This window comes from Seriola lalandi, unplaced genomic scaffold (assembly GCF_002814215.2).
Source record: "Seriola lalandi dorsalis isolate HSWRI2012SDOR001 ecotype SW California unplaced genomic scaffold, Sedor1 jcf7180002054954, whole genome shotgun sequence".
NCBI lineage: Eukaryota > Metazoa > Chordata > Actinopteri > Carangiformes > Carangidae > Seriola > Seriola lalandi.
In genome coordinates this window covers 896,044-923,295 of record NW_019525505.1, presented here as the reverse complement: position 1 = coordinate 923,295, position 27,252 = coordinate 896,044, and the positions used below count along the sequence as shown (strand labels likewise).

The window sequence follows — 27,252 nt, the reverse complement described above, 5'->3', positions numbered from 1 at the left end:
GTGAAGGAAAACTGGGAAAGTTACAGTGTCTTATTTGAAAATATCTGAAACAATGAGATTGAGGTAGTCCAAATGTTGACGTTAGATAAGAAAAACTGGAGAAAACCCCATCCACACATAAATCTTGAAAAGGTCTTGATACCTTTTCTTTAACACTGAGAAAACGTTGACTCTAACAATGAAGGGGGAAATAAATAGTTATTACAAATTGGAGCCAAGGTTGATGCAGATAAGAACCTAAAATAATGTCTAAATTGCTGCCAGATCTTTAGAGTGGTAAAAACTACTGGACTGTCTGTATTCTGTCTGATTTTCATTGGTAAGGAGGAGAGTAGCAGAGCAGAGAGGGAAGATGAGGTACAAGACAGCACCTCCAGCCTGCACCAAGGAGTATTATGGGACTGAAGCCAGTACAAGTCTTATGGATATGACCAGCCCAGTAGTAAAAACCAAAGACAGTCAATGCTATACCCCCATTAAGTTTGCACCTCTAAAGTAGAGTTTTTACAGATTCCCGGGGCTTTCCCTCCCCATATAAAGGAGCAAATTTTTTGGTTGAGTATTTTAAAGAACTTTTGAGAGAGTAATAGAGAGATGTTTCGAATTTTTTTTTAATTTTTTTTATAGCATTTAGTCTGCCAATCAATGAAGGGTGAAACTTTTCTAACTCATCATTGCATCCTATATAAAAAGGTGGGATAGTCTTCAACAAAGGGAGCAGCATTGTATGTTGTTCTGCTATAAAAACTTCCTAGTTACCTCTGCTCTCTGGTAACATTTAAACACAGGGCTCACCACGTCACAGGTCACATGACATTTTAACTTCAGCTGAACCACTTGTTCAAACTGAACTGAGAACAACTGGTTTCAAATACTGTGCTGCAGACAGATACAACAAGCTAAAAAAAAATGAAGTTACATTTTCTTATTTCACTGTAACATTATTAGACTGCACTTAAGTATCTACAATCACACTTGCACATGCATTTTTTAAATAATAATAATAAATAATTAAGTTTGTCTGTGAATTATCTGTCTGTCCATTTTAACCCCCGTGAATTTATGTGTCTGTCTATGTATAGTGTATGGAAATGGATATGGTAAATGTTGTATGGTATGTTTTTTTAGTCTTAACAACCACTCAATGCGGTTTACACTACTAGTCACATTCACTCATTCACACACACACATTCATACAGCACTTCCCTACACATATAGCACATATTCACACACTGATGTGTAGGGGGCAATTTGGGGCTCAGTATCTTGGCCAAGGATACTTTGACATATAGACTGGAAGAGCTGGGAATCAAACCACCTTCTGCAAATCAGTCTCAGGTTACATGAGTACCCAGTTCTCATGGTTCATGTTCTGCCTTCATTATGATGTCAGCTACACGCCTGTAATGTTTTGTGACTGTATCTTGTGCTGTGGTGATGATATTGCGGTGACAAAATTTGTCCAGACATATGAACACCTACCAAAGTGCTAAAACCCCCTCTGTGGTCGTTCCTGCTACAGTGGCTGTCTCCAGGACATTTCACCATGACGACAAACACAAGGTGAAAACCAGCCCTGCTGTCACGGCTGATAATGAAATAAATTAACAAGACAAAGGCTTTACACAACAGACAATTTTAATTAAGCTCAACTAGATTCAGATCAAACAACGAGCTTGGCTGTTCAACAAATGAACAAATCTAAATCAACCAAACTGAGAGAAGAGTTTACACAACAAGCAATATTTAATCATTATAACATTTTATTATTTAACCTAAAATGTTAGAGCAGCCCTTTTATTATATTTTTAAGTTGAAACAAAAAGTTATATTTTACAGTGTAATCCTAAATGAGAAGAGAATATACTTGCATAAAATAAGGTAGCAACAAATGCTAATTGGGAAATGCTGTCTCAGTTTTCTCTGGTCTCAACATGGAAATATAGAGTAGTATACTATGATTTACTGATGTTGTGACAAGTGATGATTTAAAACAGATCTCTCTCTCTCTCTCTCTCTCCTTAAATTCTCATAAAAAGCAGAGGCTTACACAACACATCCATTTGAAGACATTACTACTGAGGCAGGTGAGAGTTACGAGGGTTTATTGTGTTAGGATCCTGTTTAGTTTTTTTTTAATCTAAACTGTGTGTTTACTGTATGAGTCAAAGTTCACATCATTATCACTGACTTCATTCTCCAAGCAGCCTCAGTTGATCAAACAACACGATGAGGCCAAACATGGCCACTAAAGATGATGGTCGATAAAAGTAATGACTTTACCACACATGAACGTGAGCTCCTTCTCTACGTGATCAATAAAGTTAAAAAAAAACAAAAAACAATCTCAAATAAATAAATACATTCAGATGCCAGAAATATCCAAGCAAGATTACTTAGTAAAAAATAAGTAAAGTTAAACACACATAAAATACATAGCTGATCACAACTAAAAGCAAATTACCCACAGAAGAAAAGGGTCTTGACAAGTCAGGAGAATAATTCTTGCAACGGTTCTTGTTGAAATAAATACATAAAGTCCAGGAAATTCTTTTGCTTTTTTCTTCAATGACTAATTAAGATGATTAATTCATCTTTTAGCATTTTATTTACTACGTTCAGACCTCAGAACTGCATGTGAGGTCTAAGGGCATTTTCTCGATTTCTACATTATTTCTTAAATTCATCATTGATACTTGCATATAACATAATACCCAAGTGTTTTACATCATAATTCTCAGAACAATCTCAGTTCTTTCTATAATGAGGTGCCTTGTTGTCGTGGAGCAAAGAGATAATTTGGCCCAAAAGCTGAAGAATTGAAGCCTGGTTTTTGAAATTCTTCAAATCTCTTGTGAAAACAAACTTTTACTGATGTGGATGGATTGTTGTGGTGCTTGAAACGAGTTAGAAAAATAGCACAACATGTGAGTAAAATAGTAGATAAATGCTTAAAATGAAATTTTGTAAAATCGCTGAGTCGTAATGTCGTCTTCTCACTCTTAAACAAAATGTTAGAGGATGTGAATCACGTACGATCTCATAAGAATATGTAAGGGGAAGTGGAGAGTCCACAGATTCTAACAACATTAAAACCATAGTTCTATGCTGTATCATCGCTAAGATATTAATAGAAACATCCAAGTATGGACAGCACATTTTGGTGGTGTCCATTGCTTTCAGATTGTTAAAAACATGAGGCTAAAAATGAATATCTGTTCCACTAGATCCCTTCAAACACACAGACCGTCTTGTTACTGAGCCAGAAGCTGCAGGTTGCTCCTCCCACTGGAGTTGGTGAGAGGGACCAGCAGGACCGGGGTTTTGCCGGAGCAGGAGGCTGACGTCAAGTGGGTGCGGGTGTTCATGCTCCGTTGTTCCAGAGATAAAGCTTCCTGTTTTCTGGACAGATCCTGCAGCATGCGGCCATGATGGAGCTTCATCTTCTGCAGAGAGTGTCTGAGTGGAGAGGGAAAGGGTTGAACACAAGGATGACAGAGATGTATTTTAAGAGATACTGTAAATTCCCTGAATGTTACTTAGTCATTTTTCTGTCTCTTTATGCTAAATATGTTTGATTTATGTTTGACAACCTTGGTTGACAAAAAAAAGACTTTTTTTTGCTGATGAACAGGAAAATAAAAATGTGGATAAACTATTATCTAAACTGAGACTCACTGAGCCTCAGACAGCTTCTGTTTCAGAGCCAGGATCGTGGCCTCCAGCTGATTGACTTCAGTAACGAGGCCGTGTTGAACCTGCAAACAAACAGGAAAGAAGAGAACCAATCAGGACCAGGGCCAGGCTTCTTATAGTTTCTATTAAAACACCTCCACTGCTCCAGAACCTCATCTCTGCACAGGTCCATGCCCGGTCTGTTGGTCCTGTTCTCCAGTCTGGTGTGAGCCAGTTTCAGGGAGGCCGTCTTCGCCTGCAGATCTGTATCCAGTCCGTGGATGTCGCTCTCCATCTCTGTCATTTCATCTTCAGTCTGCAGACGATTAGAAACACTGTGTGTCAGAAGCCACAGTAAAAAGATACACACCTGACATTAGAAGATATTAGATGTCTTACAGTTTTTATCTGCCACTCCAGCTCATCTCGGGCCTGCTCCTCGTGGTGGTTCCGCTTACGAAGAGCAAACTCTGTGGCCCTCCGCTGAGTCTCCAACTCATTCTGCAGCTGAGAAACAGACGTTAAGAGAAAGGATTCACTGCAAAGTGTCATATCAGTCAAATACTGTTGACTACAGAAGAAATGAGAGGAATGATTGGTGCATGACATTCTCATATTCTCACACAGTTAAGAAAACCAAAGAATGAATTAAGAAAGAACAACCTTTAAGATACCCTGCGTCAGTATTTGTTTTATTAAGTCTTGAGCTAAAAGGTTTGTGTTAAACCCAAAGTCTGTATCTTCTGCCTCAAGGGGTCTCTCAATCAAAATAATAAGAAAAGATGGCGTTGGGTGATGTCATGAAATAGCGTAGGGTCATGGGAGTTGTTGTCTTCACCACCATTACTGTAAGCTCCAGCTACTGTAAGAGCTTTTTACCAGCAGCTGAATTATCCACAGAGGTGTCCTCCTCTTCATAACAAACACACCAGGGGATTAAAGACAGTAAAAACACTGAATAAAACAGTTCCACATTTTAAGTCAGTGTTTCTCGGATACAGTTCAGCACACACAGGACAGGACGTCTCCAGCAGCTGGGAGCTGAGCTGTCTAACATTTCCTCAGCTTGTTTCTCTGATAACTTCAGATCCAGACGTCCGACGACTAAAATCCTTCATCTGGTTCAAATATAGAGCTGGAAACCACCAAGGTGTAAAAAGTGTATGTGGCTTAAAACTAGATAAAAGTCAATGTTGAGCTTCTGTCGGACAAACACACTGACACATGATCACAGAGGATATGATGTCACTAACAGGCGACCAATGAAATGGAGCGTTACCATCATTAAAATCATAGATTCCTCTGGTTTGAGACATGATGGAAACATCTGAGATAATGTAAGAGCACAACTCAACAACATATAGAACATAGGTCTAATTGTTTTTAGGCATTTTAATGTGGAAAAGTTACAGATTATAACTTTGAAGTTGTTGTTTTGTATTGTTGGGTTTTTCCAGAGGGAACAAATCTGCAAAAACGAAAGAAACTTATTTCCACCTTAAATACCACGTAGTATTTATATTATAAATACTATGTGGCCAGGTGTGGTTACATCACACCCACCTGGGCTCTGGTGAGACTCATGTCCTCCCTCATTTGCTGGGACACCTGCATGGCCTCCTGGGCACGAGATACATTATACTGGCTGAACTGGAGCCACTCCTGGGGGGTGGAGGAGCTACAACAACAACAGTGACATTTCTACATTTTAGCTAATGAGGAATCAGTAAACCAGGAAGTAGTGGTTGTAAAATTCAAAGCAACAAGCACTTTGTGTGTTATCTCATGCACAGCCTCATCCCATGGTTACCCTGATGGTATGCGAGTCGGGTTGGTCTTCAGGGAGATCTGAGGGGACTTTATTGTAAGTGACAGGCAGGACATGTCAATGTCCAGAGTGTCCATCTTGTTCTGGAGGTCAGAGGTCAGCTGATGTCGAGCCTCCTGCAAAACACTGTGGACAAGAACAAAGAGAGGAGGTCAGAGAAGAATCAGAAACTGAAAACAGTCTGTTTTAACGTCACAGCACAGAGCTCCTCACCTCAGCTGTTCGAAGGCCTTGTCTATGTGCTGCTGCAGAACCTGCTGGACTCTCCCGATCAGATCCACCTCTTTCTTCAGCTGCTCATCCACGGGGTCGACGACCAGCTCGCACCCTCGCCGTCCCTCCCTCAGCGTCACACACTCTGTGCTGACCTCCAGAGGAATGACAGTTGCAGCCAGGGCCTGCTCGGTCTGCTCCTTAGACTGACCCAACACACACCAAGGCTGATGTTAATTTACTGTGAGTTCAGCACTTCCACAGTTTGTTATTCCTCCACGCCGCAGATAGTCAGAGCAGGAGCCATATTGTTTTCAGGTTGTCTGTCCGTCCATCCCGTTCTCGTGGACACGATATCTCAGTAACACCTTGACATTCAATAGGACTCAAGGATGAACTCATTAGATTTTGGTGGTCAAAGGTCAAAGGTCAAGGTCATGGTGACCTCACAAAACACAGTTTTGGCATTACTGACGCCTTCACACAGCAATTATGACAATATTTCACACAAATGGTTCACATTTCATGACTCTGGATAAACAGAGATGTAACCTGAAACTAGTCTGAGTGGAGGGGCAGACACCCACAAGGAGGTGATTCTAGTTATCTATTGAGAGAAAGCCACTTCCACTTCACTTTTAAATTATATGATTCAAAGAATATTGATACTTCCCCCAAGAGAAACACACTATTAAGAATTTAGGGGGCCAAAAGCTTTGTACGCTTATGAACATAAAATGAAACAAGCTCTCTGTTGTTTTTAAGGTTTTTGGACAATTACCAGGGTCAGAGCCTCCATCTCTTCATCCACTTTCTGTGCGCAGGTTTCCAACACGTCCTTCGATCGACCAACATCCAGAACCCTGTCCCTCAACCTGCGAGAGGTGTCACTCTCATCCCAGGTCGTCTGCAAAACAAAAGTAACAAGAAGATGGGTGAGTGGCGGATCCATGAAGTGTGGAGAAATACAGGCTTCGTTGTGTATGTACTTCCAGCACAAGAACCTACCTTGCAGTTGGTCTCGTTGCGTAGCGACCTCCCATCTTGTCTGATCACATTAGAAATAAGTCGCTCGTGTTGAGCAGTGGCAGACAGCTGGTGGTTGCGGCTGTACCACTCTGACACACTGAGGTGAAGGCCGGGCTTTGCAGGAAGTGCAGACATTCTACTGCTGCGGCAACATGAGAACATCCCAATCACTGTATTCATCAAGTACAGCTATTTATTTCAATTACTCTCTTGCAGAAGCATTTTGATATCCTTAAATTTCACAACATAACAGATGTGGTCCAGAGGAGCTTCTGTATCATGTAGCAGGTTCTGAATCATGTACACTCAATACCACTCAATAAACTATTTCAAAGAAACAACTGAGCTTCCTAATTCATATAAAAAAGGTTCACTCCCAAGATAAAAAAGAAGTATATTATCCCTGACACTAAAAATATGATCACATCATCATGTCCTTTGCAAAGTCTCACTGACCCTCAAAACTGATGGACTCTATGGGGATGACGTAGTTCTGCATTGGCTTTAATTATGTCCATTTTGTGAAATCTTTGTACACCTCAACATGCGCAGTTCATGTGTTTAATTAGAAGTTTGACTGCAGCATTTTAACTTACTGAGGTGTTTGTTTAACTTAATGAGGTGTTTGAAGTTTGTGAGACCCTCAGGGAAACTGATTCTCTAAGGACAGACATAATAACATGACAGACATAAAGAGCACGTCAAACAGATATTTTTTCCAATAAAACAATAGGATGACTTGAAGAGTTTTAAAAACAGCAACAAAGGCTTCGTCATATTATTACTACAAACACTGTTATCATATAATGGCTCATTTGAGCTCAATGGTTATTTCATCTTGTTGAAGTAAAGCCGTAAAGCGACGCTTTCTTCCAAAACTTGACGCTTCTCAAACTTGTTGTCGCCGTTTCTAAAACTGAATCTCAAACATTGCGACAACCAGTTTGAATATAATTTCGAAGTTTCCTCACATCAATTTTTACTCACCGGAGTTCTAGAATGTTCAAGTAGTCGGCGCGTGCTGGTTTATCTGGACCAGGTTTCCTATAGCAACAACTACCCCTGCCGTCTCTAGGCAACGAAGCGACTGAAACTCTTTTAATAATTCAAACGCTATGTCGACGTCCATGACGTTTTTGTTGATTCGGGATCCTTTATGGCGTCATCGAGGAGCAGTTACATTGCTACCATAATACATCCATGATAGCTACTGTTAGCTTAAAAAAGCTTTAGTTAGCCTGTACATTTCATGATTTATGAGTATTGATAAATGAAATCATAACTCATTTGTTCTACGATTGCACATATTGTATTACATTCTTGAAAGTTAAAACAACACGTGATTGACATTGAATTGAAAAATATTTTCACTTATTTTGAATATAAGGATAATCTATGCAATATTGGTAACCTCCTGAATTTACTAGGGAATTTCATATTCTCAAGCCAAAACTTCTTCAATAAATCCGTTTTTAAAAAAAAAAGTATTTTCAAATTGATCTTGAACGTTGAGTCGAATTTATGAGTCTTTCAAATTTTTGAGAAACAAGAAATCCATATCAGCAGTTAATATCTATTCTGAAATGTTTGTCTGAAGAAGGCTGCCACTTATAATTTAAGTATAATACTTTTCAGTATTATTCTTATTCGTCTTTTTTGTTGAATTTTTTATGTTTCTTTTATTTTAAAACTGGTATGTGATTGTAAATTTTCCAATTTAAATAACAAACGTAAAAACATAAAACGTTATGCTCCCATTTTTAAAAGTGGCATTATGTACTTCATTTTAAATGAAGTCAAAATATGGAAATGGAGAATAAAAATTTTAATTCGACCTCGGTGGTGTCTTGAAAAACATAAAATGTAGACACCCTCTGTAATAAACAGCGCTCACACTTCTGTTTTATTGTAATATCAGAATTAGTCATGCCAGTGGTTATATTTCCATGCTGTGGAGACTTTCAGTGTAGACAAAAGCTGGTTAGTTACAATTATCATCACTCACATCCAAACTACCTTTAGCACATTCCTGACCATGGCTCTTTTATGGTCTTCTGTCAGCAGCAATGGTTCCCAGAGTTGTAAAGAGTTAGGGAATAGTGAAAAAAACAAAAAAACAACAAACAAAAACAATGCCACCTTGCGTGTCCATTCAAATGCAGCATGATTGGTGGGAGGCCAAACAGAGGCCGGTCTCACATGACTGAACCTCTGTTTCAGTGCATTACACCAATTACCTATTATCAGATATACAAACAAACCATATTTTTTTAATGCCCATTAAAAATGACTTACAGGTTGAAAATCATCCCCATATTCTCATTTATCTGTACATTGCACCTAAAGGGGACAAAAAGGAGACTTTTACTAAACTCTATATATGTAAAGACTTCATTGAGTCTGGGAACCAGTTGCCAGTGCACTATCCCAATTACCTGAGCTATGTTAACACCTAGATTCTCCAACAGGCTTCTATTAAGGCCTTGGACTAAAAACAAAAACCTCCACGTCTGTGATGGCAAAGCTGTCAGAGATGTATTATAGTTTTTGAATTTACTGTCATTGGGCTGTGTTTGTGGAGTGTCAGTGTTAAGAGGCAGATAACTGCTCACAGATCAACTGTATATATATATATACACAAGCTTGAGTGACAGTAAAACTATCCTTAGTGACAGTGATGAGCATCATCAACACGTCTGATTTACCGGTTATTTGTTTGTTGTCGTTTCCTATTCTTTTCTGTGTTCAGGTTCCTTGAAGACTGATAAATTAAAAGTAAATGAGAGTGATCATTCAGGTCACATTTAGTAGTTTGAAAAACAGCAAATGTCAAAAAAAAAAAAAAAAAAAACAAGTCTGTGTTGAGATAAAAAGGTGAAATCAATAAAAGTAAAATTTTCTGTGGCAGGTTCATAATTTAAAGTAAAGAAAAAGTTTGGTGCGAGCGTGGTGCTGCTGTGCAGAGGTCGTTTTCCTTTGAAGCAGAGGCGAGACGTTCAGTCAGCTACAGTTAACGGATTTCAGAGCCTCTAAACTGCTGGAGGTGGAAGAGACGTGTTCAGTCTGCAGTCCGTCAGTGTTCTTCTCGAGCCCTGTGCGTCTTTCTCTCGTCCAATCTCAGATGGAAATTCTCTGTCGTTGTAATTCCTTTCCTGGTATTGTTCAGGTGGGTGGGAGGATGCGACATTTGTGTTTGTGTCATTACACGTGTCCAGTCCACAATCACTGTGGTGTTGCATCTCCATTGACTTCTACCCCATGCTGCTGTAGCTGTGCTCGAAGCAGTGCATTATCATTCTTTAGCTCCTCGATCTGGAAAACCACAAAACAGATAATTAGATGAGGAAGGAAGAGAAAAGGAGCAAAGCTGTGGGTTTAATTTCAACTCACTTTCATCCTTGTAAACAGAATGTGAATTGTCAGTGTTCATTTATTTAACTCTTACCACTGTGGCCACAAGTGATTAATTACAGAATACTGGCACTTTGAATTTTATGATGCGTGCTAAGGATGTTTATGACTTGTGAGTGCTCACTTCATCAGACAACTCAAGACAGCTTTGTGTTAAAGTTAAAAATAGTCTGTGTGTGTGTGTGTGTGTGTGTGTGTGTGTGTGTGTGTATATGTGTATATGTATGTACCATGCAACAATACATCCTTTAACTTTGGGTTTAATTAGCTTGAACTAAAACTGCCCAGACGTTTTCCTGCCAACACGGCAGATTAATTACATTCACACGCCTGCTTCTCTAATTTTTGTTTTGTGTCAAAATAAAAAGTTAGACTTGTGTATCCAAATCAGGCCGAGTGCAGTTAAGTAAAGGCAGGTTTGAATGGGAGGTTAACCTGTTGTCTGAGCAGCTCGTTGTCCATCTTGACTCGCTCCACCTCTTTGCAGCTCTCCTGCAGCTGCTGGTTGCTCTGACGCAGCTCTCGGATATAGTCACAGGCTTTGTACAGGATGCTTCCTTTACTCTGAGGAACACAGCAGATTTGGATAAAACACCACATGTGGTAAAAATCACTGATCAGCTCCTTTATTACTAGGTTTTCATCTTAACCTGTCAGTTTTTCTGTCCCATTCTGTGACTCACATAAACCTTAAACTTTCCTCCAGTGACTCAACAGCCAAACTACAGGTTTCATATGGAACAAGATCAAATGAATAATGATTTTTAACATAGACTGGCTGTGGTTACACCTGGTTTCAGTTTGATTTTGAGAATCAGTTATGTGAGCGTGCATTAGGTGAAAGGACAGAGGGTCGGGTTCATGAGTCTGGATATAAGCAATGTGACGACACGGAGGGCAGAAAATGTAATGCAGATACAAATTGAAAACCATCACAAACATGAAACAGCCCAAAATATCGAACCTGTGAAAAACCTCTGTCAAATATATTGGGCTTTTAGAAAACATTATATTCTGAGCTCATTTGTGTGCAGCACTCACCGCTCCAGTTCTGCTGTCCACGCTACAGTCAGGGATGATTTTCGACAGTGTAACAATCCAGTTGTTAATCTTGTCTCTTCTTCTTCTCTCCACTGCAAAGAAAGAAAGAAATAGACTCATTGTTGTTCATGTATATGTGCATTAAGATGCAACTACTATCTGTGTAATATTTACAGGACAATTCAGAAGCGTTCAACAACCATCTGTAACAAACACAAAATTAAAAGTTCTATGTGTAACATTCAGAAAACCTTTGTTATTAATGACACCAGTGGCAGTTAAATGAACAGCATCCTGTTGCTCACGCGAGGGATTGCACAAAGGCACAAGGGAACATTCTGGGCGGTGGCCGAAATAGTGATTTGATGGTCAGACTAGAGGAGAGTGAGGTGGGGTTTGCAATCTCAGAAATAAACTACATGAGACAAGAACTGAAAATAGTAAAAGATCTTTATTACCAATAACAAAGACCTGAGTTAGTCTGCAGAGCAACTGGAGTGTAAGTGAAAATACATAAGTTTACGTAGTTTCAGAATAAGTAAACTCTCCTTAAAAAGGTAATATGGGGACAAATCAGGCCTGAATGGTGCTTGGATAGTGCCAATTTAAGGATTACCAGAAGAAGAAGACGGAGCAGTCTACCCTTCTATCACTGCCAGATCATGTGGAGTTTTGAATGGGATTAATTGGGACAGCAGACGAGAGTCGGGCAGCGACATAACAGCTCAAGGAAGTTGGGGAGTTCAAGGGAAGGAACGTTTATCAGAGGCAGTGTGAGGCCCTGGACCTGCCTGTTCACTCTGAATGACAGGCACATAGAGAGGGCCGGTAAAGGGACTGACAGGAAGGGTAAAAACTTTATTGAGTTTTTTTGATGGTCCTACAGCCCACCAGGATTTGCCCAGAACATCCTTTGGATCTTCCTTATCAATTCTGCCAGAGTCCTCTACATAGAAATCAGTCAACAGGCTGATATAGGCCACTGAGAAAGTCTGGGAATGTCTAATTATTTAAGTAACATTAAAATCTGTTCACAGCATTGGCAACAAAAAAGCAGTTAATTGCAAATTACTTCACATCCTTACATATGGTACCTTTACGACAGAATAGTTTCAAACACTCATTAGTTTCAGACCTTCGTTGTGCTGTGCTCTTCGCCTCTCATCTCTGGGTGCCCGTGGACCCTCCACCTTCCTGCAAAGACACAGCAAAACAAATTTGACAAAGAAATTATGAATAAAGCATCAGATTTTTAATATAAACCAAAACTGTATCCTGAACTAGAAGTTAAAAACACAAAGACAAAGACCCAGATATTTGTGGCTTTTTCTATTGTTTTTTGGCTGAACCTTTAGTTCCTCTGAAGGGCTGGAGTTTGTGGGATCCAGCCTGGAGGTTGTGCTAACAGGACTCAGTCATAAGATATTGCTAAACTATAGCTGCCTGTCAACATATAATTCTCCACACAGGGATGCTAATGATTGATTAGTGAATCTGTCTCTACAACACATGATGGGGGCAGGGTGAGGGCGTATGTGAAAGTTCGTCTCACCAGTTTGAACTGCCATGCTGCAACATCTCGCTTTCACCAAGGTCTCTGGGGATGGCAGGTAAGTAGGACAGAGTGTGGATTTCAGATGTTGGATGTTTTAAACGATGGATAATGATTTTTTTGTATGTTCATTTGTAAATACAATGACAGAACTAATCATTCCAAAAAAAGGGAAAGAAGAGGGTAAAGAACGTCCACTGTGAAGTTACAGGGAGAGAGGTGCGGAAACGTGGAGGGTGAGAAGTCGACCAAAGACGCGGGAGAGAGTTATGGTGATGAGGTAACTTCAGGAATGTTGTGTTATACTCACGCAGTGTAGGTGTGTGTGCGTGGTGCGATGGTACGAGGGGTCGTCGTCTGCAGCACCTCGGGGGGGCTCATCATCACGTAGAACTGACCTGGATTTAAAAAGGAAATGACAGCGATGAAAAAATAAATTTCTTATGGAAATAAGGGGGATACTAATTCTGGCCTGTCTCTTATTTTGAAAGTCACTTTTCCACCAGCTGATCCTGGTGCAGTTCCTCACCTCCTGCCTGTGTGATGGTTGGGTCAGCGGTGGCCTGCACCGACACGGCCGTGGCTGTTCCATCGCTGACGGTGGCGGCGGGAAAATAAGCGAAACGTGTCTCTCCGCCCACGGTCTCCCCGCCAGGACTACCCCCATTACTAAAAGGGTTCTGGATGACGGCCTGGCAAAGGTCGAGTCAGGGACAAGTCGGTCAAACAGTAAACAACTAATATATAATATATAACATAGAACATGGTAAGGCTGTGTTTGATCACTGCAAAGATTCACCATCATCATAGTGATTTTAACAGGCAATATGTGGAGCATCCCTCCCCCTTTGCTTCATTCTCACAGCACAGGAGTTTTTGACAAGATGTAGAAGGAATATAATGGTTTTCATTGTTGTTGTTTTTCGTTATCAAATATGACTTTTTTTGCAGGTGAGGATAAAAACATACAAAATAATACCATGTATGAGCTGATGTAGTTTGGGCTGGGTTGTACTCACATGCAAAATAAGCACATTATCAGAAACTAGAAGATATTACCTTTCAAATGTTGGTTCATAAATGCATTTTGGTCTTACAGTTCTTCTGTTATACATGACATGTACATATGCACATACTGTATATGCAAATTACTTTAAAAACAGGTGGGCTTTTAAACTCACCTGAGCCACAGCCTGAGGGGCCCCTGCAAATGCTGCAGTGGAGACGACGCTTACGGCTCCAGTCCCATCAGCTGTCGCCTCTAAATGATCATCTGTCACCTGAACCACACGGTAGGTCACCTGAGGTCAGAGCAGAGAGTATCACAGTGAGGCTTACAGGTGTTTTACAGGTTTTCACCACAAACTCAAACCACGACACGGCAACAAAAAACCTTAGCAGACACTTTAACATCTCTGCCACATTTCACCTCATGTTTACATCACCTACTGTTTTGCTTTGAGTAACTTATCAGGTGCTAAGATCTGTCTGTGTTAATCCACCTACAATGTTTTTCCCACGAGTTTATCAGTCAAATCAGCTGCTACAAATAAACCTGCTGTGAAAATGGCTTCGAATAATTAACATTTTTTAATTTATTTGGGCGTCATTTGAACAATCCTGTGCTGGGACTCATCCAACAGCACATTCAACTTTAAACTGACTGTTGGTTAAAACTCTACACACAGGGCGTCCCTTAGCAACCGTAACTAGGCACAGCAGGTAGGTGCTGTGTTCAAGCCTGTTCCCCTCCTGTGTATCTGAATTGGTTGCTCTGAAGTTGCATATAAGTAATTCTCTTCCCTGAACATATAATCATCATCAATCAATCAGACTTTATTTGTATAACACTTTTCATACAAACCATGTAACACAAAGTGCTTTTCAGAATAAAAGCTGCTTAAAATATATAAATAAATAGAAAGATAAACAAAGCAACACTCACCTGTCCTCCACTGTTCTCTGTACGAAACTGGTACTGCACATTGTGGTCAGTGAACGCAGTCTGCGGGACACCAGCGATGGTCACTGCAGTCTGCTCCTCTGTCCCCACCGCCTCTCCTGCAACACACAGGTCAACAAGTTTCACATCTGTGATGCTGAACCAAGGCAGGACCATAAAAAACAAATGTGCATGGTTGCAGACAATGGTTGCAGAGTTTTTATCATTTTAACATGAGTTTAAGAAGCTCATGTTAAATTTGCAACACTTTTTTTGTTTCACTTGAGCTTCCCACCTTCCTGTAACTGCACCACCTCTTCTGATTCCTGTTTGTCGTGACTAAAAAACAGAAAGAGAAAAAACCAGTGAGTCAATTTCAAACTGAACCCAAAAACACACCAACATTTCCCAGAAATAAGACAATTTATCATCAGTGTGTGTGTGCACTGTGTGGAGCCGGTTGTGGCGGAAGGGCGCCCCCAGCTGGTCACATGAGGATGTGATGGATCAGACATAAATAAAGTGAAACGTAATAGGCGTGACAGAAATCATGTTTTCTGCAACTTCCAAGAGGATAATTATAATTGTTTAAGAATTGAAACTTAAGTCTGTGTAGTTTGACTTGCTGCATAATTAAAGACAAACTTCACAAATAATTCTAACACTTCTAACACACGCCCTCCTAGTTTTATTTAAGCATTTTAATGCTAATAGAGCTGCATCAGGTGGAGAGGGAACTCAGTGCAGTTACATGTTAAACTGAAGATAGACAGTTTAGTGTTGTGCATTCGCCCCTCTGGTTTAGTGAATGAAACACAGCAGATGTGATGTTAGAGGTTTGCAAAGGGGCGAGCACTTTCTGTTGAAAACATTTTTATAGATGCTGAAACCCGAAATGCACCGAGACTGGTTCACTCTGGAGCCACCACACCGAGCAGTGCACAGATATTATAAGTATCAGCAGCAGCGGTGGGGGGTTTATTAACGGAGCCCTGCGCTGCAGGGAGGGAGGTTTTAGGCCGTGGTGGGAGCCATGGCAGAGCAGGAAGCGGCCAGCAGCCTCTCACCTCGCCGAGCTGTCCAGACTCTGCTCCAGCATATCCATGAAGGTTCCTGCGGGTGTAAAAAAACGCCGATATTCAACGACACTGATTTACGGAGATGGAAGCGCTGATCACGGGGACAAACACACGGGTCATGTGAGAAAGACAGTCCAGGACACGTGAGGTACCGACCGGGCAAGGAGCTAAAATGGAGGCCGCGGCGGAGCAGCTCGGAGCCGTCTGCGTCTGTGCGGGAAACCAAAAAAAAAAAAAAAAAACAGCCTGGGTGTTAACGCAGCTTCACGCCGGCGGTGGAGCTCCGGGCCCGGGTTGAAAATGTTAGTCTTGTATATGAGCAGACGGGTGCGGGGTGGATTATGATCTCCTTTTAAACAAGGCGTTGGGAATGTTTTTGCTCTCGGTTTCCTTTTTGTTGCTCCGCGGCGCAGCTGCTGTTTATCCGCGCAAAGCTGCGGCACAGACCTGCGCCCAAGAAGACGCGGAGTGGACTCGTTTGTTCGTTTTATTATGCGATGAAATGAGTGTTTTTCACTGTAGCTGCTTATTTATCTCTGTATACATTTCACATTTTGTAATGTGGCATTCACGTGACTCATCGGACGCAGAGTTTGGAGGATAGAAATGATTTTCGCGTCTTTCCCCGGTTTATTTCTGGATAGAAACTTGAATCCGCCTCGTTTATTTACCTCCAGTTTTAAGACAGCGTTATATATTAATATGTATTCCAGACTGTGCATTTAAACCGTGCTGTAATTACCATCAGACACACGCTGACAACCAGCTCCTCTACGGCACTTTTTTCAGGTTCTCAGCCCAGGTGACCTCAGAGATCCAATACGGGTTTTCCCACAAACCACATGACAGAAACTGTCAATGTCCATGTGTTGTTGCCACAGAGCGACTCGCTGCTCCCATGCTTCTCACAATTCACTGTTCTATATCGTGTCAGACGAAAAGAAGCAGTTTTCATCTGGTTTTACTTCATTAGAAGTTTGTGATTTAGTGGCTTGTGTTGTTGTGTTGTTTTTCTGCAGACAGTCAAGCTCCACATCTAAAGCAGCCGGTGGGAGGCGATACTGTGTGTGAGTCTGTCCGCAGGCTCAGTGTCCAGATACACAGCATTTAATGACAGAAAGACTGAGAGCAAAACATTTCCCCTTGAATGTTTAATGAAATTGTGCATGACAATGAACATAGTAAGAAGAAAGGAAATATAATCAAAGATAAAACAAGCAATACTGCAGGTCAGATAGCTTAAATATTTATACATATGATATTAAGTAAATACATTTACAATAAAAATGTGAAGAAATTTACAAAAATATAAATATATACAATACCATGCCATGCAGTCACACTGATGAGCTGAATATAAATCGGGCCACATGCTTGTTTTCTTCTGGCCCAGTAAATATGTAGTTCACGGGCCGAATCAGCATGGTTGTTAGATGCTATTCTTCCGCATTTGGACCAATTCTGGCGCACACAGAACATCTGCCCTCAAATAGCTTGAAAAATCATGAATTTATAGATCAGAAGAAAAGGGGACAGAGCAGAAACAATTTTGTATTAAGCAGTAATTTACACACACACACACACACACACCAATTAATCTATCTTTAAAAGCCCAGAACATCTCACAATATAAAACAATAGAGAGAAGCAATAGACAAGAACATGATAGAATGTGTAAGTTATCACAAGCAGACATGAGTGCACATTAAACTATATGTAATAAATATGTTTTTTATATTTTCTCTAATTTCTGTAATCTCTATGGGTCTTCGAACACCCCTCAAATAAAGCAATAATACATAGTGTCCTGCTTTAAGATTCAAAGTACAGACCATGTAACCACATTGTCACAGGTTAGAGTCCAGACCTTTGCTGCATGACATCCCCCATCTCTCTCTTTCCTGTCTCTGTTGTCTATACTCCTCAATAAAGGCACAAAATTCCCCAAAAATATTTAAGAAGGAAACAAAATATGAAGGAAGAATTACTCTCATGTACATACTGAGGCCATGACTGGAGGTGAGGGCTCACAAGCCAGGAAGTTTGGGATAGACTGCCTTAGATTCAAACTCTAAAACATACACTTTCACAGCAGCATTTATTACACGTCAAATTACACAGCCAACAAATAAATAATTAAATCAGTATTTGAGAGTTTGCAAAAGAAAACCAGCAGCTGAGGTCTGCTAGGACAACAGATGGAGTAAAATATTTAACGCAGGACTCATGTTGCATTATCATGGCATCTATCATACGTGTGCTAGATACCAAGTGTATCATTTCATACACATTACCAGAGGACAGGCTGGTTTATTTTGTATGTCTGGAACAAGCATCAACTTCAGAGGCTCAAAAAGTGTCAAAACCTGCAGTTCCTCTAATGACCACTAGAGTCTGGCTCCAACAGTGAGTCAGTCCCTATAGACTCCCATGTTAAAATGTCCAACTTTACAGCAGAAATAAACATGTTTACAGCCCGGTAAAGTTTTGGTCTCAATAACTAATTTCCTCCTTCATGACACCTGTTTATATAACTCACCTGTTTACATTTTATTAAGACTTAAAGTTATGGAGAACTGAAGGCGTGGCCTCTTTGAGTGACAGGTGGGTGAGCGTATGCTTGACACAAACTGGCATGAACCAAAGTCTCAGCTCCACACTCACGGCTCCACTTTGATCATTTTTGGATTAGCTGGGAGTTAGGGGCGGAGTCAGGTACTGCCAAGATGGCGACGGTTGAGCAGGTCACTGAGCATCAAAACTGCTCTTCAGAAACCCGTGAGTGACGTCACAGAGGCTGCGTCCATCTTTATTTACATCTGTGATCTGGAAGCACTGGGATCCCCACTAGAAGTTCACTTTAAAGTTGTGTTTGGTGGCACATCAAGAGTTTTATTGAGGTTTTAATGTTAGAATATTTAAAGATTAAGAAGAAAATAAGATTAGTTGCTCTTGAGGCATTACTGTATAAAAAAGAGGCTTCAGTGACTCCAGTTCTGTATTTCAGGGTTAAAATGATCTAAAACCTCTGATATAAGTTGGTCATTTAAACTTAATGGAGCAGTCTGAGCAGAGGGTTTTAAGTCCAATGTTGTATTTGACGTGAACGCAAACTCTCAGCCAATAGATCTGCAAAAAATTATCCTTGTACGCATTACATGGCATTGTTCATTTATTTGACTAGAGGGTGACTCATTCATTCAAACTGCACACCCATTACAGAGAGAGAGAGAGAGAGAGAGAGAGAGAGAGAGAGAGAGTAAGAGAGGAACAGCCACCTACTACTGAGCCAAACTTGAGGCCAACCTCTCTCCTCTCCACCCATCTCATTCTTTCCTACATGGGCACTCACAGATGAGTTTGCAGACAGAGCAGTAACAGACTCCAGACAACGACAGACTCTCAGAACACGAGATAAAGAAAGAAAATCAACAGACGAGCCAACAAACATTCTTGGAGCAGAGTTTTCTCTTCTTCTTCTTCTTCAGCTTTAAAAAGGTAAATCTTGCAGTAAAATCTGTCATCTTTTGTTGCAGCGACTTTACTTTGATTTTTGGGTGGAGTCGATAACCCCTCCCATGTCTTTTCATTAATTATGCTCTTTGCTTTTTATGTGTTTTTAAAAAAAATAATTGTACATAAAATAGTTGGACTTTTCTGTAATAAATACTTATTTATAGCAAATTATGTTTATTTTTCAGCTCTGAATTTGCAGTCGTGACTTTGTTCTATTTGAATTGAGGTTCACAGATTCATGGTGTGTTTTTAGGTTTGTTTAATAATCACAATGGTGAATGTTGAATGTAGATTTGTAGACTGAACTGCACGGTCAGCTCTCCACTGTCATCCATAGAGTTCTGTAAAAGTCCAGTATTTGCATGTGTATATCTGAATCCTGTAGCTTTATTGTGCTTGAAAAACAACCTGATTTAGATCCAGAAGGTGGATAATGATGTCTGTTTCTACAATAACAGCAGATAGGAGCAATGGCGACACCCAAAAACACTCCCCGAGGTGCAAGCACACCACTGTCCCCCAACCGCATCACCCGGCTCCAGGAGAAGGAGGACCTGTGCAACCTCAACGACCGTCTGGCGGTCTACATCGACAAGGTCCGCTCTCTGGAGGCAGAGAACGCTGGTCTGCGTCTGCGCATCACCGAGTCCGAGTCGGAGGTGAGCCGGGAGCTGACGGGCCTGAAGGCCGCCTACGAGACGGAGCTGGCCGATGCCCGTCAGACTCTGGACTCTGTGGCCAAAGAGCGAGCGCGACTGCAGCTGGAGCTGGGGAAGCTGAGGGAGGACTACAAGGAGCTGAAGGCCAGGTGGGTTACAGAGCAATACCCTGGTTTAAAGCTAAATCTGAGAGCATCTGCAGTGTTTGGGGGGGGGTTATGGGTGTCCCATCACGTTAGAGGCCCTGAGCTCCTTTAAAGCACCCCTGCGTTTTTGTGAAATGTACTTTATTCACAATTAAACTGAAACTTAAGGCTTTGTTGTTATGGTCTCTCTTGGTCTGGTAAGATCAGTAGCTTACAGTTGCTAATTTTAGCAAACTTCAGACAGATATTGTGTAACTGAATGACAGAGTAAGTGTGATGCAGCTGACTCACCTCTGACTCTCATACTTTTATCTCCCACTGTGGCCAAAGGGAAGCATCATAGTCCAGCTTTAAAGTCAGAGTGACCAAACTGTAATGGAAAGTATTAATGACATAACTGTACTAACAAGATTATTTCTTCAAAACAGAGTGAAAACGATTTAACTAGTCTCCTGTTTTCTGAGATTATAAAGTTTTTGGTCAGAAATACAACAGATGTACTTTTTAATCCAAATAAAAAAAAGACACTAGTGATTCAGATATTTTGTTTATCTGATGGTCACAGGAGGAAACAGCTGCCTCGAGGCTTCTGAAATCCTCTTCTTTAACCAAATCCTTCCCAGTTAAGTGCATCTATTTGTACATCAATGACTGAGAGAAAGTGTTTGTGATCTCACTGAAACATCTCAGCAGAACACAGTTACTCATTAGCTCCTCAGAACTGATGCTTGTCAAACTTTGTGCTGACGCTCTGGGAGCCGTGTTCCACCGCTCCTGGTGCCACTCCCTGGTTTTTTAGCATACCCTCCTCATTGCTCACCGCAGCTTGATGTTGGACTTCCACTCCGTCTCCTTCCTTCGCTGCCACATCCAGAGCTTGATGACTAACTCTTTCCCCAAGTTTCTCCTCCTTCACCAAAGTAATCATTACACACAGACACACACACACACACACACACACACACACACACACACACAATACGTGGCAGTGTTTAGAGGGCTCCCGTCTTGCCTCCATTATTTTTCCATAAATATTGAGATGATGGCCGTTGTGTGTTTGGCAAAGCCAAGCCGTTGCTATGGCAGCGCCTCAGGCAAACACCAGCGGCTGCGGCTTGTGGCTACCAGATACACAGGATTGCACGCAGATTGCTGTGGCCTATGAGTCATATGCACCGAGGTCTTTCCCCTGTTTCTCTTTAAAAATAGTTCTTATTTGTTTCATCTGATTGTGTTGAAGAAACTGTAGTTATTCAGTTTCTCTTGGTTCTTAAATGGAAAAGAAAAAAGGAATGTCTATCCCTATTTGATTAAATCTCCTCAATTACCACTTAAAAACACATCCAGGAAGATGGAGCTTGATGTGATGATGTCTTTACAGAAACACCAAGAAGGAGTCGGAACTGGCCGGAGCGCTGCAGAGGCTCAAAGATCTGGAGGCTCTGCTGAATTCGAAGGACGCGTCTTTGACTACAGCTCTGGGGGAGAAGCGTAACCTCGAGGTGGAAAACCGGGACCTGAAGGCCCAGGTTGCCAAGGTAAACTCAAACCCACACTCAATTTAACACTCAGTGGAAACACATCTGGGCTCAATCTCTCTACATGCAGCTCTCAGTTTGTCTCTCATGTTTTCCACTTTGTGATACTAAATCTCAGTTCATCAGGGACCAAGTTACAACCCTATTTTAACTTTCACCACTAGCTGTTGCAGTGGGGTTGGACGTGTACAGTTTTCTTCAGTGAAAATTAAATCTTAAGGCTTTCTTTAGCTGGCTTTAGCAGGCAGACTCTTTCTGTCATGGCTGCTTGAGCTCAGACATCTTGATTAAAGGACAGTCTTCCTACTGCCTGCCCACTGACTGTGTATGTCTTCATTATGCCGCCTGTTTATGTGAATGTTTTGTGCATTTCTTTGTTGCCTTTCTTAGCTGGACACCAGTTTGGGCGATGCCAAGAAACAGCTGCAGGACGAGATGCTGAGGAGGGTGGACGGAGAGAATCGCATCCAGACTCTCAAAGAGGAGCTGGAGTTTCAGAAAAACCTCCACTCTGAGGTCAGACTCTCACCTTCATCAGTGAATCATTTCAAATAAGGAGCTTTCACTTTCTCCACTTTTTCTTTTTCTTTTGTGATAAGAGTTGTTTTTGCAAATCTCCAACAGGAACTGCGGGAGATAAAGCGGCGCCACGAGTCTCGTATGGTTGAGCTGGACAATGGCCACCAGCAGGATTTTGAAAGCAAACTGGCTGAGGCGCTGGTGGAGATGCGCAACCAGCACGAAGTGCAGATCAAAATGTACAAGGATGAGGTTGAGAAGACCTACAATACCAAGGTGGGCCTTCAGTTGAATGCTGAAGATAAAAACGTGTTCTCTATTGTTTTCTACTTGTCTTTAGTGGAAGATAAAATATCAGTAACATGACAAACAGACACAAAACATCATCAGATAGGAACGCAACAATCAGATTTAGTAGGACAGACTTGACTCACAGCAGATGTGCGGTTTCACAAACAGATACTAATGAACCTAACGATGCAGTGTTAGGTCACAGCATGTGTCTTATGGACCTTCTTACCTTGCTGTCTCTCTCTGTCAGCTGGAAAGTGCCCGTCAGTCTGCGGACAGGAGCAGCCACCTGGTGGGAGCAGCACACGAGGAGCTGCAGCAGACACGAATCCGCCTGGAGTCCACATCTGCTCAGCTCAGCCAGCTGCAGAAGCAGGTAGTCACAAACAAACAGTTCACGTTCAGGGTCCTGTTATCAGTTAAGACTCATATTAGATCTTAATGCTTTGCACCAAAATCATCAGACTTCTTCAGGATCTATGGCAAAAGTCGCAAAACCTCACACAAATATATGTTCAAGAACATATGAACTTTTTATACATTGACAAACTTAATATTTTCAATTTGATTTTCTATAAAAACCTCAATTTCAGTTGTTTATTCAGTCACTTGTGACCTTTTTGCACCAAATATAATGCTGAGTTTCACATTTCTCTTGGGTTTCACTAAACACTAAATTCACTTTTCTGACCATTTTTTTAGTCAATCCTAACAAGAGCTATCACTAATAAAAAACAGTATAACACTATTTATATAGCTTTAAATTTATATTGCACTTTCACACAAGTGTTTATTGACTGAAAATGATCATCACTGCCACTAGATCGGTCAGCGAGGTGAAGCCTGGTGAAAGCGGTCACTAAACACACAAGAAGCACAACTGAATAAAGTTACTCTCTGAACACAAAAGCCAATAAAAACAATACAGCCACAACTGTTAGCCCACGCCACCATTGCTGTGATATGCTCCACAGCAAAGCTAGCAGTTAGTCAGCTAGCAACAGCAACATTATGTCAGGACCTTTTTAATATGGGTAACAGCAAGTTAGCTATCGTTAGCATGTTACTGTTAACATACTACTGTTAGCATACTGTACTGTTATGTTACTGTTACTGTTAGCTGTCACTAATGAAAACAGACATGTAACATTATGAACCATCAAGTTACTGACACATGGAGGAGAAGAAAAGAGAATTCTGAGTCCAGCTGGACCCTTTAGCAGCTCTTAGTTCTGTTCATCTCAGTAAAACCTGACTCAGACTGGGAGAGAAATTCAGCCTTGGACTGATCCACTGGGACATGAATGACACTGATGGAGCCGGTTGGTTGCTCTCACCTGAATGATGCGTACTGCACTGTGCCATCTCACCTGTGGGCGTTACCTGTGTGGGAGGGGCCAACTTATAACAGGAGGGACTCCCATGCACTAACATGTACACACTACTAGACCAGCTACCAAAATAAAGACCAGAGATTACAGCACACATAGAGGGGATGTGACTTAGTTCTCTGCTCAGGACACCATGAGTACATTATATCTTTACAAAGAAAATAGTTGATTGCTTCTATATTATTGTTTAAGATCTTGTTTACAGAAGATGCAGGAGTTCAATCCCTCCTGTTAGATTCCTCTGAAGCTCTGTGTGTATCCAGCCTTTGGTGATTCTGATCTGACGATAACTGTGTGATTCCTCTGTCTGATCCAGCTGGCGGCTCGCGAGGCGAAGGTGAGGGACCTGGAGGACGCCCTGTCTCGGGAGCGGGACACCACACGCCGCCTGCTGGGAGAGAAAGACAGAGAAATGGCTGAGATGAGGCAGCAGATGCAGCAACAGCTGGATGAGTATCAGGAGCTCCTGGATGTCAAGCTGGCTCTGGATATGGAGATCTGTGCTTACAGGAAGCTGCTGGAGGGAGAGGAGCAGAGGTTTGTCGGCTCACGATGACTTTTTTCAAAGAAATCCCAGTCTTGCATCATTTCTTTTTTTTTTTCTCTCGCACTTTTATTCCCCTGTTAATATACATCATCTTGCCTGTCCTTGCAGGTTGCGTCTGTCTCCCAGCCCTCCGCCCACCAGAGTAGCAGGAAGTCGTTCGTCTACATCAGCAGGTCACTCTCGATCGATCCACTGCAGCGCTCAGACCTCTCCTGCCAAGAGGCGCCGCCCCAACGACACGGACAGCGAGGCTTCCAGCTTCGCGGGAGGAGCTGTGGCTCGCACTCGCATCACCCAGCAGGCGTCAGCCAGTGGACGGGTCACTGTGGACGAGGTGGACCTGGATGGGAAATATGTCAGACTCAGCAACAAAGCAGATGAGGTGAGAAGATAAACAGTGATTGGACAATTAAACATTATCTGATAAATCAACTTGTTTGTGATGTTTTCTGACATTATTTTATCCTTTATTTTTTATTTGATATAAGTTGCAGATTACTAATTCATGTTCTGCTGAGGTGTAAAATTACCTGGATGTTCTGACTTTTTTTCCAACCATCAACTTGTTCCTTCAGGATCAGAATTTAGGGAACTGGCAGGTGAGGCGGCAGGTGGGATCGGGTGCAGCCATCTCTTTCAAGTTCCCAGCTAAATTCACCTTGAAAGCTGGGCACAGGGTCACGGTGAGCAGCACCTTCACTCATTTAAAAAACCACCAATCAGCACGTGATAAACACAGTTAAAGATATCTTACCCCACACTCTATCTTCTGCATGGTGGTCAGATCTGGGCCTCTGGTGCTGGTGGAGCCCACAATCCTCCCTCTGACCTGGTGTGGAAAACTCAGCCCTCCTGGGGCACCGGAGACTTGTTCCAGACCACTCTGATCAGTGCCAGTGGAGAGGTACATAACATTTACTGGACTGTACATGGTGGACACTAACATACTATGACTGCACACATTTCTGTTATAACAGAGTTTTTTTAACACAGTTTTACACACTCAGTTTTGTGTCAGAGAATGAATAGATAAACACTATGATTCTTCCAGGAAATGGCGATGAGAAAAGTCACCCGCACACAGTTTGAAGAAGAAGACGATGACATGGTGAGATAAATTATATTGATAACATCCTGTATATACACATTACACAGAATTCTGCAAGACCAGAAAAAGTCAGTCAGCAGCTGATGTACATTGAATTAGATCTACAACACTTAACTGTGCTTTTAGCGTCAAATAAATATTAAATGAGCTTTAAAACAATCACTCTGAGTGCTTGTAGTAGAAAAGTATATTAGGGGGAGACTGTCAACAACCTGTATGAAGGACTTGATTATAACAATCATGATAATAAACTTTATTTGTACAGAACCTTTCATACAAGAAATGTAGCGCCAAGTGCTTCACATGAAAAGATTGAAAATCAACATAAAAACATGTTAAAAACATTGATGTAAAATGAAAAACATTTAAAACATTAATGTAACATGAGATGGAATAATAGTAAAATAATAAATGAAATAATAAATAAGTGAAATAAAATAAGTGAAATCTGAAGGAATGTTTCTTTAGCGTAAACTGAACTAGTGATAAACACAGTGGCTGTCAATGAGGCCATCCAAATACCAATAACGACAACATTCATTTTTCTTTCATAGAAGTACAAGAAAAGCAGCAAATTCACACATTTGAGAATCTACAACCAAGAAACATTTGCTGTGAAAATGACTCAAATGATCAATCGATTATTACAATATTTGCTTATTTATTTTATCAGTTAATCCTTTATTTCTTCTTCTGGATCCACATGAGCTTCCACACAGTGGTCGCTAGTCTTCCTAGTGGTGTATTATTCCACATAACATTTTGCCTGAATAACAGCAGGAGACAAGATTGTAATGTTAATCCCCCAGTTGTTGACCTGTACTGAGTCTGTGTCTCTGCTTCAGCAGGTGGCTCACAGCACTTGTGGGGACAGCGAGTACAACCTGCGGAGCCGGACCGTGGTCTGCGGCTCTTGCGGACTTCCTTCAGACAAATCCAGCAACTGTTCTGTGAGCTCGGCTTCCCGCTCCTTCCGCAGCGGTGGCCTCTCCGAGGGTTTGCTGCCTCACTCATACGTCTTCAGCGCCAGCACTCCTCGCAAGGTGGGTACTGCAGCGCATACAGCTCATATGTGAGTTATGATGATATGATGTTATGATGATATGTAACATGTTCTGCACTGCAATACTAACTTTGTTAAATGTTGATTTTCAGACCGGAGGCAGAATGGAGAGCTGTCCAATCATGTGAACCCATCCATAGTGAAACACTTAAATTCCCCTAGTTATTTCCCTCAGTTACTAGTTCTTCAGTTACCAGTTGTAGTTATGAAGTTCATTTTATGTACTTTTGAAATAATTGTATGCAATAAAATTTTATACTGTTTTTTTATACTGTATATAGGCATGCATATTAAATATTTTCTGGAATTTGAATGGTGATTAAATCAGTCACGTCTGTTTGTATTGATGACATTAAGAATTGGAAACTTATACCATTCTTCCAGCTGACAGTAAAACATGAACCTATCAGCTGTTTTAACACTTAAACAGCTTAAAACATCAGTTTGGGCTAATTTATTCTAGCTGTTACATAAAATCAGATTTTTACAGTTAGATCAGATTTTCATTACATTATATGAACATATTGATGCAGCAGGGTTGCAGAAAAATAATTTGTGTTCAATTGTGTTAAAAAAATATGTTTATTTTTGAATAAGAGTTTAAGCTGAGTTGAAGTAAACTGACCCCGACCTTGCTGCAGATACACAGAATATTGTGTATTTTTGCTGATATCAATAAACATGTTTTCAGAAATTTGCCTTAT

General features: G+C 41.1%; 3 protein-coding genes across 5 annotated transcripts; 1 reads left to right on the top strand and 2 right to left on the bottom strand.

The window, feature by feature from the left end:
• Positions 1-1,653: 1,653 nt before the first annotated feature.
• Positions 1,654-6,886, bottom strand: tekt2 (tektin 2). The gene is made up of 9 exons (XM_023394939.2): positions 6,725-6,886; positions 6,498-6,623; positions 5,717-5,922; positions 5,486-5,629; positions 5,239-5,353; positions 4,075-4,182; positions 3,848-3,991; positions 3,679-3,758; positions 1,654-3,459 (listed from the first exon to the last, which is right to left on the bottom strand). Exons 1-9 carry the CDS (start codon positions 6,878-6,880, stop codon positions 3,255-3,257), a joined length of 1,284 nt encoding a protein of 427 aa, XP_023250707.1. The 5' UTR covers positions 6,881-6,886; the 3' UTR covers positions 1,654-3,254.
• Positions 6,887-8,620: 1,734 nt separating this feature from the next.
• usf2 (upstream transcription factor 2, c-fos interacting) lies at positions 8,621-16,134 on the bottom strand. 2 transcript variants are annotated; one of them, XM_023394940.2, is made up of 12 exons: positions 15,927-16,134; positions 15,759-15,804; positions 14,987-15,030; positions 14,695-14,810; positions 13,931-14,050; positions 13,279-13,441; positions 13,060-13,147; positions 12,750-12,794; positions 12,333-12,391; positions 11,198-11,289; positions 10,592-10,720; positions 8,621-10,057 (listed from the first exon to the last, which is right to left on the bottom strand). In XM_023394940.2, exons 2-12 carry the CDS (start codon positions 15,794-15,796, stop codon positions 9,968-9,970), a joined length of 984 nt encoding a protein of 327 aa, XP_023250708.1. In that variant the 5' UTR covers positions 15,797-15,804; positions 15,927-16,134; the 3' UTR covers positions 8,621-9,967. The 2 variants fall into 2 exon arrangements, with proteins under 2 accessions (XP_023250708.1, XP_023250709.1); XM_023394941.2 differs by lacking the exon at positions 12,750-12,794 and having other exon boundaries at positions 15,759-16,133.
• A 181-nt stretch (positions 16,135-16,315) lies between these two features.
• Positions 16,316-27,242, top strand: LOC111645579 (lamin-A-like). 2 transcript variants are annotated; one of them, XM_023394825.2, is made up of 13 exons: positions 16,316-19,268; positions 19,745-20,094; positions 21,473-21,629; positions 22,020-22,145; positions 22,254-22,424; positions 22,690-22,815; positions 24,147-24,367; positions 24,486-24,759; positions 24,953-25,060; positions 25,162-25,281; positions 25,429-25,485; positions 26,334-26,528; positions 26,641-27,242. In XM_023394825.2, the coding sequence occupies exons 2-13, from the start codon at positions 19,757-19,759 to the stop codon at positions 26,674-26,676; spliced, it is 1,929 nt and encodes a 642-aa protein (XP_023250593.1). In that variant the 5' UTR covers positions 16,316-19,268; positions 19,745-19,756; the 3' UTR covers positions 26,677-27,242. The 2 variants fall into 2 exon arrangements, with proteins under 2 accessions (XP_023250593.1, XP_023250592.1); XM_023394824.2 differs by having other exon boundaries at positions 26,331-26,528.
• The last annotated feature ends 10 nt before the right edge of the window (positions 27,243-27,252 follow it).

Excerpts from the sequence above, each read along its gene's own strand:
- usf2 (XM_023394940.2), bottom strand. The coding sequence starts at position 15,796 with ATGGATATGCTGGAGCAGAGTCTGGACAGCTCGGCGAG. Across the intron at positions 15,031-15,758 it reads AGTCTGGACAGCTCGGCGAG|TCACGACAAACAGGAATCAG; the intron begins GTGAGAGGCTGC and ends TCTGTTTTTTAG. Across the intron at positions 14,811-14,986 it reads GGTGGTGCAGTTACAGGAAG|GAGAGGCGGTGGGGACAGAG; the intron begins GTGGGAAGCTCA and ends TGTGTGTTGCAG.
- tekt2 (XM_023394939.2), bottom strand. The coding sequence starts at position 6,880 with ATGTCTGCACTTCCTGCAAAGCCCGGCCTTCACCTCAGTGTGTCAGAG. Across the intron at positions 5,923-6,497 it reads AGATGGAGGCTCTGACCCTG|TCTAAGGAGCAGACCGAGCA; the intron begins GTAATTGTCCAA and ends GTGTTGGGTCAG. Across the intron at positions 3,759-3,847 it reads TGGACCTGTGCAGAGATGAG|GTTCAACACGGCCTCGTTAC; the intron begins GTTCTGGAGCAG and ends GTTTGTTTGCAG.
- LOC111645579 (XM_023394824.2), top strand. The coding sequence starts at position 19,757 with ATGGCGACACCCAAAAACACTCCCCGAGGTGCAAGCACACCACTGTCC. Across the intron at positions 22,425-22,689 it reads AGAAGACCTACAATACCAAG|CTGGAAAGTGCCCGTCAGTC; the intron begins GTGGGCCTTCAG and ends TCTCTCTGTCAG. Across the intron at positions 22,816-24,146 it reads TCAGCCAGCTGCAGAAGCAG|CTGGCGGCTCGCGAGGCGAA; the intron begins GTAGTCACAAAC and ends TGTCTGATCCAG.